Raw genomic sequence first — 15,223 nt, forward strand, 5'->3', positions numbered from 1 at the left:
TGTGGGGGACAAATCTAAACCTAAGTGACACTTTTTGGGGATCAGTGACACAATACAGTGATTAGTGCTTTAAAAAAAATGCACTGATCACTGTCTAAATGCCAATGGCAGGGAAGGGGTTAACACTAGGGGGTGATCAAGGGGTTAAGTGTGTCCTAGGGAGGTGCTTTCTAACTGCGGGGGTGGGGGGGGTGTTAGGCTGGGTCCACACCGCTGCGGCAGCGAGAACCGGATTTGATTTGCGGTGCGATCTCTGTGCGATGCGAGTTCAGCCATACAGATAGTATGGCTGAATTCGCATCGCACCCGCCGCAAACTCGCACGGGACCCTTTTTTTGGTCCGCAGCAGAATCGGATCGCATGGGTATTCACACCATGCGATCCGATTCCTGTCCGAGTTTGCAGATCGCACTGCGATATGCGAACTGATCTGGGGGTGTCATTAACATTTCACTGACACTCCCAGCAGTCCGCATAGGGCAGTGTGAACTGCCGGCGGGAGGCATGCGATGTGGGAAAACGCCGCAGATTCGCGGCTTTCCCGCATCGCTCCAGTGTGAGCCCAGCCTTATACTGGAGGAAAACAGGGATTGTGTTTCAGTTAAGCTGAAACAGAAGATCTCTTTTCCTCACTGACAGATCAGCGGTGTGCCTTGTTTACATAGGCACTCCACTGTTCTGTGTTTCTTGTGAACGATTGGTGGGTCACAGCTGTGTTCAGTCCTGGCGAGGGCAGTGCGCACACCCCCTACACCGAATATACAAAATCACGTACAGGTATGTGATTTTGTATGGTGGGCGGTCCGGAAGCGGTTAAAGAAAGAAAAAGATGTTAGACTGTTTTACTGATTTTTAGACAGGATTGTAATATATTATGTATGACAGACTCCCTTATCATAGGCAGGTTGCTTGATAAAAGCTACCTGCGCCTGCTGTTTATACAAAAACAATTTCCTCCTTCAAAAAAAAAATTCATTTTAACCGCTTGCCGACCGCCGCATGTACTTTTCCGTCGGCAGAATGGCACGTACAGGTAGGTCCCTTTTAAATTTGCCGCATGAAGGTTAAGGGCACGACCCTGCCGCAAGCTCTGTCAGTGTGATCTCTGGTCCCCCAGACTCGATCTGTACGGGGATACCCGCGATTGTCTCACAGAGAAAGAATGGGGAAATGCAAATGTAAACAAGCATTTCCCCGTTCTGCCTAGTGACCCTGTGGTCTGGAGCAGTGATCAGTATCGTGTCACACATAGCCCCCCCACGCAGTTAGAATCACTCCGTAGGACACACTTAACCCCTGCAGGGCCCCCTCCTGGTTAACCCCTTCACTGCCAGTCACATTTTTAATCTCACGGATCACGGTAGAAATGTGAATGGTTTCAAAATAGTGCCAAAGTGTCCGATCTGTCCGCCATAATGTCACAGTGATGATAAAAATCGCAAATCGCTGCCATTATTAATAATAAAAAAAAATTATTACTAAAAATGCTATAAAAATATCCCCCATTTTGTAGACGCTATAACTTTTGTGCAAACCAATCAATGCTTATTTTTTGGGGGGATATTTATTCTAGCAAAAAAGTCAAACATATTGCTTTTATTTTCAAAATTGTCACTCTTTATTTGTTTATATCGCAAAAAATAAAAACCACAGAGGTGATCAAATACCACCAAAAGAAAGCTCTATTTGTGGGAAAAAAGAATGTCAATTTTGTTTGGGAGCCACATCGCACGACCGCGCAATTGTCAGTCAAAGCGACGCAGTGCCGAATCGCAAAAAACACTCTGGTCTTTTGGTCAGCCAAATGGTCCGGGGCTTAAGTGGCTAAGAGCGTATGTTTGATTTTCTAATCGGGTCTGTAAATAAAGGAAGTGAACAGGCAGCAGCTGTTCAGCTGCCCACAGTTAAAATGGTTGCAGCCAGACTTAGCGGAGGGAGATTTCTGCAGCATATTTGGCAAGTACAGAATCACAGTATATATAAAATAATATGCAAAGTGGTTGGAGGGAAGCTTCAGAATGACAAAGATGTTTTTATCACAAATTGTGTGAGAAGACTGCAGTTCCTCTTTAAAGTGGTTGTAAACACTTACAAACCACTTTGACCTACAGGTAAACCTAGATTAAGGCTTACCTGTAGGCCCAAGAAATATCTCCTAAACCTACACGGTTTTGGAGATATTTACTAAAAGACAGGCACCGCCGTCTACGGTGCATGCGCACTATCGCCGTTAGCGGCATGCCAAGCTAACGGTGATATGCCATTAGTGGCGGCTCCTGTGCGCATGCGGAGGAGTGACGTCATCGCTGCTCCAGCGCTGTGAGTGGCCGGAGCAGCGATACCCGGAAGAAGATGGACGCTACAGGGGACAGTGGTGACATCGCTGGCTCCTGTGTCAGGTAAGTCACACATAATGGGCTACTATGCGATGCATTGTAGCTCATTATGCTTTACCCTTGCAGGGAGACAAAGAGGAAGTAAACCCATCAGGGTTTACTTCCTCTTTAAGCCCCAGTAACATGGTCACCAGCAGCGAGACCTGCCTCCTTCCCCTTCCTCTGTTTACTTTCTGCTGAAGGGAATCGGCGTACAAAGGTTGACCTGGATTGCTGGAATAGCAGGCCCTGCAGGCGTAAATGGCGTCAGCAAGGGATCTGGATAGGGGGTGCACAAGGCAGGATGGGTTAAAGGAAGTGGGAGGGAGGGCATCAAAATTTTTAACCACTTTCAGACCGGACCATTTTGCTGGTAAATGACCAGAGGTCTTTTTACACTTTGGCACTGCGCTGCTTTAACTGGTAATTGCGCGGTCATGCAATGTTGTACCCAAACAAAATTTGCGTCCTTTTCTTCCCACAAATAGAGCTTTCTTTTGATGGTATTTGATTGCCTCTGCGATTTTTATTTTTTGCGATATAAACGTAAAAAGACCGCAAATTTTGAAAAAAAATGATATTTTCTACTTTTTGTTATTAGAAAAATCCAATAAACTCAATTTTAGTCATACATTTAGGCCAAAATGTATTCAGCCACATGTCTTTGGTAAAAAAAAAGTCAATAATTGTATATTTATTGGTTTGCGCAAAAGTTGTCACATCTACAAACTAAGGTACGTTTTCTGCAATTTACGCAGCTTTTAGTTTACGACTGCCTATCTCATTTCTTGAGGTGCTAAAATGGCAGGGCAGTACAAAACCCCCCCAAATGACCCCATTTTGGAAAGTAGACCCCCTAAGGAAATTGATAAGAGGCATGTTGAGCCCATTGAATATTTAATTTTTTTGCCTCAAGCGATTGAATAATGACAAAAAAAAAAATTATTTTTTTTTTTTTACACAAAGTTGTCACTAAATGATATATTGCTCACACATGCTATGGGCGTATGTGAAATAACACCCCAAAATAAATTCTGCTGCTTCTCCTGAGTACGGGGATACCACATATGTGGGACTTTTTGGGAGCCTAGCCGCGTACGGGGCCCCGAAAACCAAGCACCGCCTTCAGGCTTTCTAAGGGCGTACATTTTTGAGTTCACTTCTCACTACCTATTACAGTTTTGAAGGCCATAAAATGCCAAGATGGCACAAAACCCCCACAAATGACCCCATTTTAGAAAGTAGACACCCCAAGCTATTTGCTGAGAGGCATGTTGAGTTCATGGAATATTTTATATTTTGCCACAAGTTGCGGGAAAATTACAAACTTTTTTTTTTTTTTTTTTTTTTCACAAAGTTGTCACTAAATGATATATTGCTCACACATGCCATGGGCATATGTGAAATGACACCCCAAAATAAATTCTGCTGCTTCTCCTGAGTACGGGGATACCACATATGTGGGACTTTTTGGGAGCCTAGCCGCGTACGGGGCCCCGAAAACCAAGCACCGCCTTCAGGCTTTCTAAGGGCGTAAATTTTTGAGTTCACTTCTCACTACCTATTACAGTTTTGAAGGCCATAAAATGCCAAGATGGCACAAAACCCCCACAAATGACCCCATTTTAGAAAGTAGACACCCCAAGCTATTTGCTGAGAGGCATGTTGAGTCCATGGAATATTTTATATTTTGCCACAAGTTGCGGGAAAATTACAAACTTTTTTTTTTTTTTTTTTTTTTTCACAAAGTTGTCACTAAATGATATATTGCTCACGCATGCCATGGGCATATGTGAAATGACACCCCAAAATAAATTCTGCTGCTTCTCCTGAGTACGGGGATACCACATATGTGTGACTTTTTGGGAGCCTAGCCGCGTACGGGGCCCCGAAAACCAAGCACCGCCTTCAGGCTTTCTAAGGGCGTTACAGTTTTGAAGGCCATAAAATGCCAAGATGGCACAAACCCCCCCCAAATGACCCCATTTTGGAAAGTAGACACCCCTAAATTTAGGGGTACACTAGTGAGACTAGGTAATAAATGGCGGGTGCCCTGAAACTATAAAAAAATAACTAACCAACCAGCGTCACCTGTAACAGTTATATGGTGATCACTGGTGAAAGGGTTAACTAGGGGGCAATCAGGGGGCTTTATGCGGTAGTATATGGGGGTCCCTGGCGCTATAAAAAGCTGCGGCGAACCTAAATACCTACCTGCCTAACTAGCGTCACCTGTGACACTAATACAGCGATCAGAAAAACGATCGCTTATTAGGCTGGGTTCACACTGGAGCGATGCGGGAACGCCACGAATGCGCGGCGGGTTCCCGCATCGCATGCCTCCCGGCGGCAGTTCACACTGCCCTATGCGAACTGCTGGGAGTGTCAGTGAAATGTTAATGACACCCCCAGATCAGTTCGCATATCGCAGTGCGATCTGCAAACTCGGATCGCATGGTGTGAACACCCATGCGATCCGATTCTGCTGCGGGCCAAAAAAAGGGTCCCGTGCGAATTTGCGGTGGGTGCGGCGGGTGCGGCGGGTGCGGCGAATGGCTGAACTCGAATCGCACAGAGATCGGATGTGATTTGCACTGCAGTGCGGTGCGAATCACATCCGTTCTCATAAACCGCTGCAATGTGAACCCAGCCTTAGTGACACTGGCGACGGGGGGTGATCACGGGGTTAAACCTTTATTGGGGGGGTTAGGGGGGTACCTTAGAACTAAAGGGGGCTAACCCTAACTGCCCTAACAGTTATTAGTCACAAATGACACCCGCCGGGTGATCAGGGGGTTAAACCTTTATTAGGTAATAAATGGCGGGTGCCCTGAAACTATAAAAAATAACTAACCAACCAGCGTCACCTGTAACAGTTATATGGTGATCACTGGTGAAAGGGTTAACTAGGGGGCAATCAGGGGGCTTTATGCGGTAGTATATGGGGGTCCCTGGCGCTATAAAAAGCTGCGGCGAACCTAAATACCTACCTGCCTAACTAGCGTCACCTGTGACACTAATACGGCGATCAGAAAAATGATCGCTTATTAGGCTGGGTTCACACTGGAGCGATGCGGAAACGCCGCAAATCCGCGGCGGGTTCCCGCATCGCATGCCTCCCGGCGGCAGTTCACACTGCCCTATGCGAACTGCTGGGAGTGTCAGTGAAATGTTACTGACACCCCCAGATCAGTTCGCATATCGCAGTGCGATCTGCAAACTCGGATCGCATGGTGTGAACACCCATGCGATCCGATTCTGCTGCGGGCCAAAAAAAGGGTCCCGTGCGAATTTGCGGTGGGTGCGGCGGGTGTGGCGGGTGCGGCGAATGGCTGAACTCGAATCGCACAGAGATCGGATGTGATTTGCACTGCAGTGCGGTGCGAATCACATTCGTTCTCATAAACCGCTGCAATGTGAACCCAGCCTTAGTGACACTGGCGACGGGGGGTGATCACGGGGTTAAACCTTTATTGGGGGGGTTAGGGGGGTACATTAGAACTAAAGGGGGCTAACTCTAACTGCCCTAACAGTTATTACAGTCACAAATGACACCAATGCAAAAAAAAAAAAAAAAAAAAAAAAAATGACATTGGTGTCACTGTGACTGGGGGGCAGGGGTAATTGGGGGGGTGATCGGGGGGTAAAGGGGGGGTGTGAGTGTGCCTGGCATGTTCTACTGTGTGTGGGATGTGTTGGTGCAACTCACTGATCCGCTCTCCTCCGTGTCGGAACGAAAAATACCGACACGGAGGAGAGAATACATCACTTCCTCTCCTGTGTTTACATTACAGGAGAGGAAGTGATGTCACGGGGGATTCCTATTCGTCGGGAGCGATCGCGAGGGGGTGGCCATGAACGAATGGCCGTCCCCTCGTCCGGGATCGCTCCCGCACGAATACCGACCGCCGCAGGCACCGGGCGGGGGCCCGATCGGGCCCCCGACCCGCGGGAGGCAAGGGACGTACATGTACGCCAATATGCCTGCCCGTGCCATGCTATCGACGTACATCGTCGTGCGGCGGTCGGCAACTGGTTAATTTGGCTTTAGGATTCCTCCCCTCTGCATAAAGGACACTGATCACCAGGCACTGGAGATCAGCAATATCCCCAAATGGTCAGGAATGTGGTTAATGTACTAATTCTGTCATAAGGATGTAAGAATTGATGTGGTCACCTACATGTTCCTTACTCAAGTTATTACAGCATAGAGCGCCTTGATTGAATTTTCCAACTCTATCTTCAACCCTTCTTGTGACTTAATGCCTGAGTCATATTACACTGGCATTATACTTGAGGCTGGATTCTGCTGACCTCCTTCCCCCTCTCTTTCTCATTGTGAGTTTCTCCCACTTTGTGTTTAGTAGGGAGTGGGGGGTGACATGACACACTGAATGTGCTCAGCATGCACCGCTAGTAATGAGACTGCCAGGATATATTTGAGATCCTAGTGCAGCCCCTTATTGGCTTTTTACGATGGGAGGCTGGTATTATATGGACTCTGATGGGTATTAAAGCACTCTGCTCTTCAATTCCTGCCTAATAGCTTTGGAACATCATTTAAATAACTACAGTACTTAAAATAAGGGACTACAGGAATTTTTGATATTGTCTGTTGAGTTTTTTTATTTTCTATAGAGTGTAATATCTACAAAAATGTGGGGCCTCCATGGGTACCAAATCATCCCCTTCCCTTGAAAATCCCTTTAAGAGGCACATATGGTGATATGGTAGTTTTCTAGACAATCTGCTGCTAGTATGGAGGAGGGATTCCGAACACCTGACAGAGTTTATGGATAACAAGGAGCTGAATCTGCAGCTCTCACATGAATGGATGTGTACAACTATTATTATTTTTTTCGGTGCCACATTTAGCACCTTTTGGGGGGGGCAGGATACCAGTCTTTCACAGGTATGCTGTCCCCACTTCCGGGAGCCTTAGCCACTGGTATTGACGTCACCATTGGGCTACCTCCTCCGGCCACCCAGCCAGTAGGAGAGGAGTCGTGCCTCACGCATGCACATTAGGGTTCCCGGCGCTAAGCAGTAAGGCTACACTGCCGGATTCCCATACTCGCACTGGAGGCAGCAGCACCCGACAGCTGATGGAAATGTCAGCTGCGGTGCCAACATCGATGGACTCCAGGACAGGCGAGTGTCTTGTTATTAAAAGCCAGCAGCTGCAGTATGTGTAGCTGCTGGCTTAGAATTATTTGCAGTGGTGGGCGGACCTCTACTTTAAATTTCGATTTAAATCACTAGTAAAAAGGCTTGATTTAAATCAACTCGATGGAAATCATAATTTTTAATGAGCAACTGTCATCTCTGTCCCGCAGCAGCCCCTTCTCCGGCTGTTGAGTTGATGACAGTCCCAGTCACTTTAATGGGACGGCTGGTGCTACGGCAGGGACAAAAGGTGAGGGCCGTGGCAGCAGCAGGTGAGTGGATGCCCACTAACCAGCGCTTCCATGATGGATCTGAAATGACAGGTGCTCTTTAAATGTAAGGACTCATTCTTGCTGGAAGTTAGAATCTTTAATATTTGCAAACAAAATGAAGGTTTCCTATTTAGAATAATAAGCGGATTCAATCATATCGTTTGTAGTGTACATAGATTTGCAAAACAATGGGATAAAGAAATATTCCTGAACTTTGTTTTATCTCATGGTTATTGTGAAATTGTGTGAATGCATGAATGCAGTGCATGCTATCTCTGCTTGTAGAGCTTGGATTCATTAACCTCCCTGGCGGTATGATTATTTCAGATTTTAGGTGCTGAAAGCGGTACAATTATTTTGCATGGAACTTTGACATTTTATATTGTAGTCCTGTGATTCTTAGGAATAACTCAAATCTGTCCAAACCTAGTCTAGTAGACATCCCGGGTATGATAAAGTTTGAAAAATGAAATCATAAATGATAATATAATAAATAATTATAAATAATTATACCAAATAATAATATAAAAATAATAAAACATGATTCAATGTAATCAAATCAAAAACACTGAAATTTGCTCAGTTGCAGAATTGTCACTGTCATTACTTTTCAGTATTTGATGACAGATCTCCCCACAAATCGCTATCACTCAATTCTGCGAGTGATTCTAATTTATTATTGCTATTTTCTAGCTGGTCTAAAACCATTTTTGATGTAAAGGGACACTTTTGGTTGCTATGGACAATCTCCAGTTTCCAGGCATAAAGAACAGTTTTTTTTAATATAAAACTGCATGCAGGGCACTGGGCAGACCACTAGGGACAAAGGGATGTGAAATAATTACATACAGCATTGTAATCTGTAAGATTACATTATACTGTATGTAATGTGTGTATTTTACTTTTTGAATTTGGCGCTGTTCTCCGTCCCCGTGCGTTGCAGCGCTCACAGGGAACGGAGCTCGGCTCCGTGATACATCGAGTAGAGGGCGAGCCGCTCGCACTGCGGAGGGACATCGCTGGATCCAGGGGTTAAGGTAAGCACACTCATCCTGGATCCTGCGATGTGATCTCTGGCTCAGGGTTACCGCTTTTGGTTCTGAATTTTCACCCCGAGCCAGACTCGGGAATACCGCCAGGGGGGTTAAATGAGTTTACCAAAAATGTAAATATTGCAGAATCTACAGCCTCATGCTACATAACTAAGCTCCATTTTATACTGAATAAACTAAATTATTAATGTATCCTGAATAGAAAACTATCATTAGATAGATTTTTACTCCAAAAGCATTTTATTAAAATGACATTTGATAAAATCAAATATTTTTTTTTAAATCATTGATTTTTATCCACCTTGGCTAGTAGAAACTTCCTTGAAAACACTATTTCAAGTGAAATCGAACATTATGGAAAAAAGACCAAAAGAGAAGGGGGTATAGCCCCCTATTAAATTCAGCGTGGTAAGAGCTTTTAAGTCTCCATTCATATCTGAGCACGCTGTGAACATGCACAAAAGTGTGTTTTTGCACGTATTTATAGAGTGTGCAAAAAAAGCGCGTCAGGCTTGTGTTGCCATTCATTGGCACCCCAAATGCATTAAGCAGGCGTGTGTTTTGTAATGCGACAACCTTGCCAAAACACGCAAAGCCCAATGTCTAAAAAAGTACAGGAGCTTCTTTGGCTTGCATCAGGCAGGCCATTGACATGAATGAGCTGCCCTATGCATGTAGTGCAAAAACACATGTTCACAATACGCTAGGTGTAAACTTAGCCTAATAGAACAAAGTGCAAGTGCAATGGGATGGTCTCTACTTTAACAGAAACGTTTTATTGATGAATGTAGTAAAATATCTGAATACATTTACAAAACAACGAGGTACACAAAAAATACACCGAAATTGACTACAAGTAAATGATAAAGTATAGGATACTGGACAAAATAGGCAAAATGACCAAAATAAGAGTGATCATCAAAACCTACTGTAATAGTCGAATGTAAGGAAACGTTAAGTTAATTTAATTCCTAGGACACATCAAGCAACCCGCTATAAGAGTCTGTGGATACTGCAAAGTGCGAATATTGGCCAGATTATTCACCTATACCGAGGGGCAAGAGTTCACTAGAGTATGGAGTTTAAAGATGAAAGAAAATAGGGAAGGGACAGAGACTGAGTAGCGGGGCTTATATATTAGGGTCTTAATAGGGAGGAATGGAGTTGAGCAAATAGCCAAGGCTTCTGGGTCTGTTATCCCTAGGGGTTATGTTCAGGTTCAGAATATACTCAAACCATTTGCATACAGGGTACGCCCATGGTTGGGGGGGGGGGGGGGGGGGACATCTGGATCTTCTGTTGAGTGCTTAGACTTTAAAACTTAAGTGATCTAGCCATGACGGCATTGCTCTACTTTAACTAACTGGTAATTGCGCAGTCATACCTAAACAAAGTTTTATATCATTTTTTTTTTCACATAAATATAGCTTTCTTTTGGTGGTATTTAATCGCCACTGGGTTTAATATTTTTTTGATTATACTAATGAAAAAACAAAAACAAATTTCTTTATAAATTTTGGCAAAAATGTATTCTGCTACATGTCCTTGTTTAAATATTTTCCGTGCCAGTAATGGTGGTGATCAGCGACCTAGAAATATCCAGTGTGCATAAAGCCTTAACCTCCCAAACCGGAATTCCCGAGTGATTTTCAGTACCAAAATCGGTAACCCTGAGCCACACTCTGGATGGCATCGCAGGATCCAGGTACAGTTACTTACCTTGTCCCCTGGATCAAGCGATGTCTCCCCACAGTTTGCGACAGCGGTGTCTCCGGTCGATGTATCACAGAGCTGGCTCCGTTCCCTGCGAGCGTTGCGACGCACGGGATGAAGCACGGCGCCAAATTCAAAAAGTGAAACACACAATACCTTCGGTACGCTATAATCTTACAGATTACATTACTGTATCAAATAATTTCACCTCCCTTTTGTCCCAAGTGGTTTGTCCAGTGCCCTGCATGCAGTTGTCCATAGTAACCAAAACCAACCCTTTACATCAAAAATGGTTTTAGACCAGTTAGAAAACGGCGATAATATATTAGAATCACTTGCAGAATTGAGTGATACTGATTTGTGGGGAAATTCGTCATCAGTAATGACAGCGACAATTATGCAACTGAGCAAATTTCAGTGTTTTTAATTTGATTAGATTATTGAATAAATTGTATTATTATTTGTTATAGTTATTTATTATATTATAATTTATGATTTTGCGTTTCAAACTTTATCTTACCCGGGATATCTACTAGATTCTTGTTTGGACAGATTTAAGTGAGTTATTCCTAAGCATTACAGGCCTACAATATAAAACTCCAAATTGCCATGCAATACATTGTACTGCTTTGAGCATCAAAAATCTGAAATAATCACACCGCCAGGGAGGTTAATTTACTTACCAGAAACCCCTGTTGCTAGACTGCTTCCTCCTCTTCGGCGAGCGACCCCATTGCCTTCTGGGACATGTGTGTGTGTTCCGAAACACAATGGGCCATTCACAAAGCGCAGTAGGATACGTGCACTGCCTGTTTCCCTTAGTGAGGATGGTGGTGCCGGGACACGATACGAGGGACATATCGGCCTCGGGGGGGGGGGGGGGGGGGGACATTGTGGGCGCCCTGGACAGGTAAGTGTCCTTATTAAGAGTCAACAGCTACAGTGTTTGTAGCTGCTGACTTAAAAAAAAAAAAAAACACACCCCTTACCCAGTCACCCCTGTATGTGTTCTCAATTGAGCTGACCAGCAGGGAAACAAAAAAAGCATCCCTTAAAAGCATTGAGGGTAGCCATTGGAATGCCACCTACTGCTGTTCTTGGTTCATATATCACATTTGCAATCTTTTAAATTTGCCTGACTAAAAAATAAAATGTTTCATCTGGGGAGGCGCAATGGCTTAGTGGTTAGCACTTCTACCTGGCAGCACTAGGATTGTCGGTTCAAATTTCAACCAAGACACTTTCTGCCTGGAGTTTGCATGTTCTCCCTGTGTGGGTTTCCTCTGGGGACTCTGATTTCCTCCCACACTCCAAAGACATGCTGGTAGGTTCATTGGCTCCTGTCTAAATTGGACCTTGTATGTGTATGTATGAATGTGAGTTAAGGACCTTAGATTGTAAGCTCCTTGAGGGCAGGGCTCGACAAACCCCAGGCGCCAGATCGCATTGGCGACTAGAATTTGTGATCTGGCGCCTGGGGCAGCACAGCGGGGGTATCCTGTCTCCTTCCACCCCCCCCTGGCGTGATCGTGTCGGGCCACGCCGCCGCCGGCCGGTAATTGAGGCCGCGGCTTTGAGGCCTTCTGTGGTCCTATGTTTAGTTCTGTAATCTGGCGCCATCTAGTGGTGGCTGTTGGTATGACAGCCAGCGATGCTAATGAAGCTTTCACTGCCCACCCATCTCACCTTTACTTAGAATAAAAAAAAAAAAAAAAATGTGTGTGTGTGTGTGTGTGTGTGTGTGTGTGTGTGTATGTGTGTATGTATATATATATATATATATATATATATATATATGTGTGTGTGTGTGTTTAGGAGTTCTAACAACCTAGAGAATAAAATGGTGGTCGTTGCAATACTGTCTGTCACACCGTATTTGTGCAGCGGACTTACAAGCGCATTTTCGGGGAAAAAGTCTTATTTTTTTTAATTAAATATAACAGTAAAGTTGGCCCAATTTTTTTATATTGTGAAAAATAATGTTACACCGAATAAATTGATACCCAACATGTCACGCTTCAAAATTGCGTCCGCTCATGGAATGGCGACAAACTTTTAGCCTTTAAAATCTCCATAGGCGACGTTTAAAAAATTCTACAGGTTGCACGTTTTGGGTTACAGAGGAGGTCTAGGGCTAGAATTATTGCTCTCGCTCTACCGAACGCAGCGATACCTCATGTGTGGTTTGAACACCGCTTTCCTATGCGGGCGCTACTCACGTATGCGTTCGCTTCTGCACGCAAGCTTGGCAGGACAGGGCGCATTTAAAACGTTTTTTTTTTTTCTTATTTTAACTTTTTATTTTTTCACGGTGCTTTTAAAAAAAAAAAATTGTCACTTTTATTCCTATTACAAGGAATGTAAAAATCCCTTGTAATTGAAAAAAACAGGACAGGTCCTCTTAAATATATGAGATCTGGGGTCAGAGAGACCTCAGATCTCAAATTTACACTAAAATGCAATAAAAAAAAAAAAAAAAAAAAAAAAAATTGTCATTTGAAAAAAAAAAAATAAAAATAAAAAATGTCCCTCTAAGAGCTATGGGCAATGACATGGAGACAGGTGGGGGGGCCGCGCTATCCTCCCCTCACTCGTCTCCATGTCAGGCCAGGGACAGGTCTGGATTGCCGTTACCGACCTGGCTCCTAACTTTTTTAGCTGGCTCCTAGATTCCAAGCAAATTTGTCAAGCCCTGCTTGAGGGTAGGGCTGATGTGAATGTATAATATATATGTAGAAGGCTGCGTACAGTTGTCAGCGCTATATAACTACCTGCAATAAATAAATCTTTGGCCCTAAACATGCATGTACAGTTCAGTGTGCTTTCTAAAGAAGTTTGCAGGCAGGCAAGTAAGAACTTTTCATGCAGAAGAGACATATGTTGATTTGTTGTTTGAAAACTCCACTTTAATGCCCTGTTTGGTACCAGAGGAAGCCTCCTTATGTCTTTAGTCATTTTGATTTGTGTTTACTCAAAAAAAATATGGAATGCTCCCCAGATATGCTTTTTACTGACCACACTGGGCTTTGTAATATGAAAGCCCAGCAGTTGCAGCTTGCCTTCCAGCTGTCAATGTCTAAAGCCTGGTTCACACCTATGTAGGTTGTGGTTGATTTGTTTTTTCTTTTACACTTTTAATTAGGGTAGATTTATTTTAAATCATAATTTTTAAAGAGCAACTGTCATTTCTGTCCCGCAGCGGCTCCTCCTCTGTCCTGCTGTTGACTCACCGACAGTCCCATTCACTTCAATGGGACGGCTGGTGATGTGGCAGTGACACAACAAGGTGAGGGACGTGGTGGCAGCAGGTGAGTGGATGCCCACTAACAGGCACTGCCATGATGGATCTGAAATGACAGGTGCTCTTTAAATGTAAGGACTTATTCTTGCTGGTAGTTAGAATCTTTATTATTCGCAAACAAAATGAAGGTTTCCGATTTAGAATAATAAGATGTCAGGTTAGTAAAACAGCGATATCAGAACTGATTCAATCATACAGTTTGTAGTGTACAGAGATTTGCAAAACAATGGGATAAAGAAATATTCCTGATCTTTGTTTTATCTCGTGGTTACTGTGAAATTGTGTGAATGCATCAATGCAGTGCATGCTATCTCCACTTGCAGAGCTTGGATTCATTGAATGAGTTTACTAAAAATTTAAATATTGCAGAATATATAGCCTCATACTATATAACGAAACCCCATTTCATGCTGAATAAACTAAATTATTAATGTATTCTAAAAAGAAAGACTAATACTTTACTCTAAAAGCATTTTATTAAAAGAAATTTGATTAAAAAACCCCCAAAAAAAACGATTTAAATAAAAATAAAATCAGATTTTTTAGATTAAAAAAAAATGGATTTTTATCCCCTGCTTTTAATTGTGTTTTTGTGTATTTTTTTTTTTTTTTTTTTTTTTTAACTTTTACATACCTTTGATGCATTTTTTATTTGTTTTGCATTTTTGGGAAGTATCTGTTGTTTTGCAGAAAAAACCTGTAAAAACGCAGTGGAAACACGTAAAACATGCAGAGCTTGCGGTTTTTATGTTTCTGCTGGGTTTTCATTGAAGTCTATTGAACCAAAAACACAACAAGCTGAAAATAAGGCTCTGACCCTTTCCGAAGACCGCATCATGTTAAATGGACTGTAGTGCGTTTCTAAAAAACTGAAAAAACGCATGTGAACCAGGCCTTACTATAACTTTAATTGCAGCCCCGTGAGCAGGAAGAACAAGGGTGTGTTCCTCCATGGACTCCTTTAACTGTGTGAAGGTTCTGGAAGTGGAACAAATGACTCCATATTCTTACAAAAGAATACTGTTTTATTAAGCTTTTTTGTTGTTTTTTTTTTACAGTTGTACTCGCTCAATGATTACAAGCCTCCCATCTCCAAGGCTAAAATGACACAGATCACCAAGTCTGCAATTAAAGCCTTAAAGGTAATAACATTCGATTAAATGTTGTTTTTTTTTTAATCTGCTTTTTTATTTATTTATTTATTTTTTATTAAAAAGGCTTAACTAAAATCTCTAATGCCTCATAATAGTGCCTCCTATTATTTACTGTAACTCCAGTTACCGTATTTTTCGCTCCATAAAACACACCTGACTTATGGTTGCCACCTCATCCCTTTAAACCCAA

The 15,223-nt window shown here is 43.1% G+C and overlaps 1 protein-coding gene across 7 annotated transcripts in view; it reads left to right on the forward strand.

Annotated features, from left to right (window-relative positions):
• Positions 1 to 15,223, forward strand: part of SCAF8 (SR-related CTD associated factor 8) — a 315,849-nt gene that overhangs the window by 51,127 nt on the left and 249,499 nt on the right. For all 7 annotated transcript variants that reach the window (XR_013276655.1, XR_013276654.1, XR_013276656.1 and 4 more), the window contains one exon: positions 14,938 to 15,021. Coding sequence is in view for 2 of the 7 variants with exons in the window: in XM_077486235.1 (XP_077342361.1) it covers positions 14,938 to 15,021 (84 nt within the window). In the remaining 5 variants the exon portion in view is untranslated. The remainder of the gene's footprint in view (positions 1 to 14,937; positions 15,022 to 15,223) is intronic.

Source organism: Lithobates pipiens, unplaced genomic scaffold (assembly GCF_037356315.1).
Source record: "Lithobates pipiens isolate NorthernLeopardFrog02 unplaced genomic scaffold, aLitPip1_a1.2 Scaffold_18, whole genome shotgun sequence".
Classification (NCBI taxonomy): domain Eukaryota; kingdom Metazoa; phylum Chordata; class Amphibia; order Anura; family Ranidae; genus Lithobates; species Lithobates pipiens.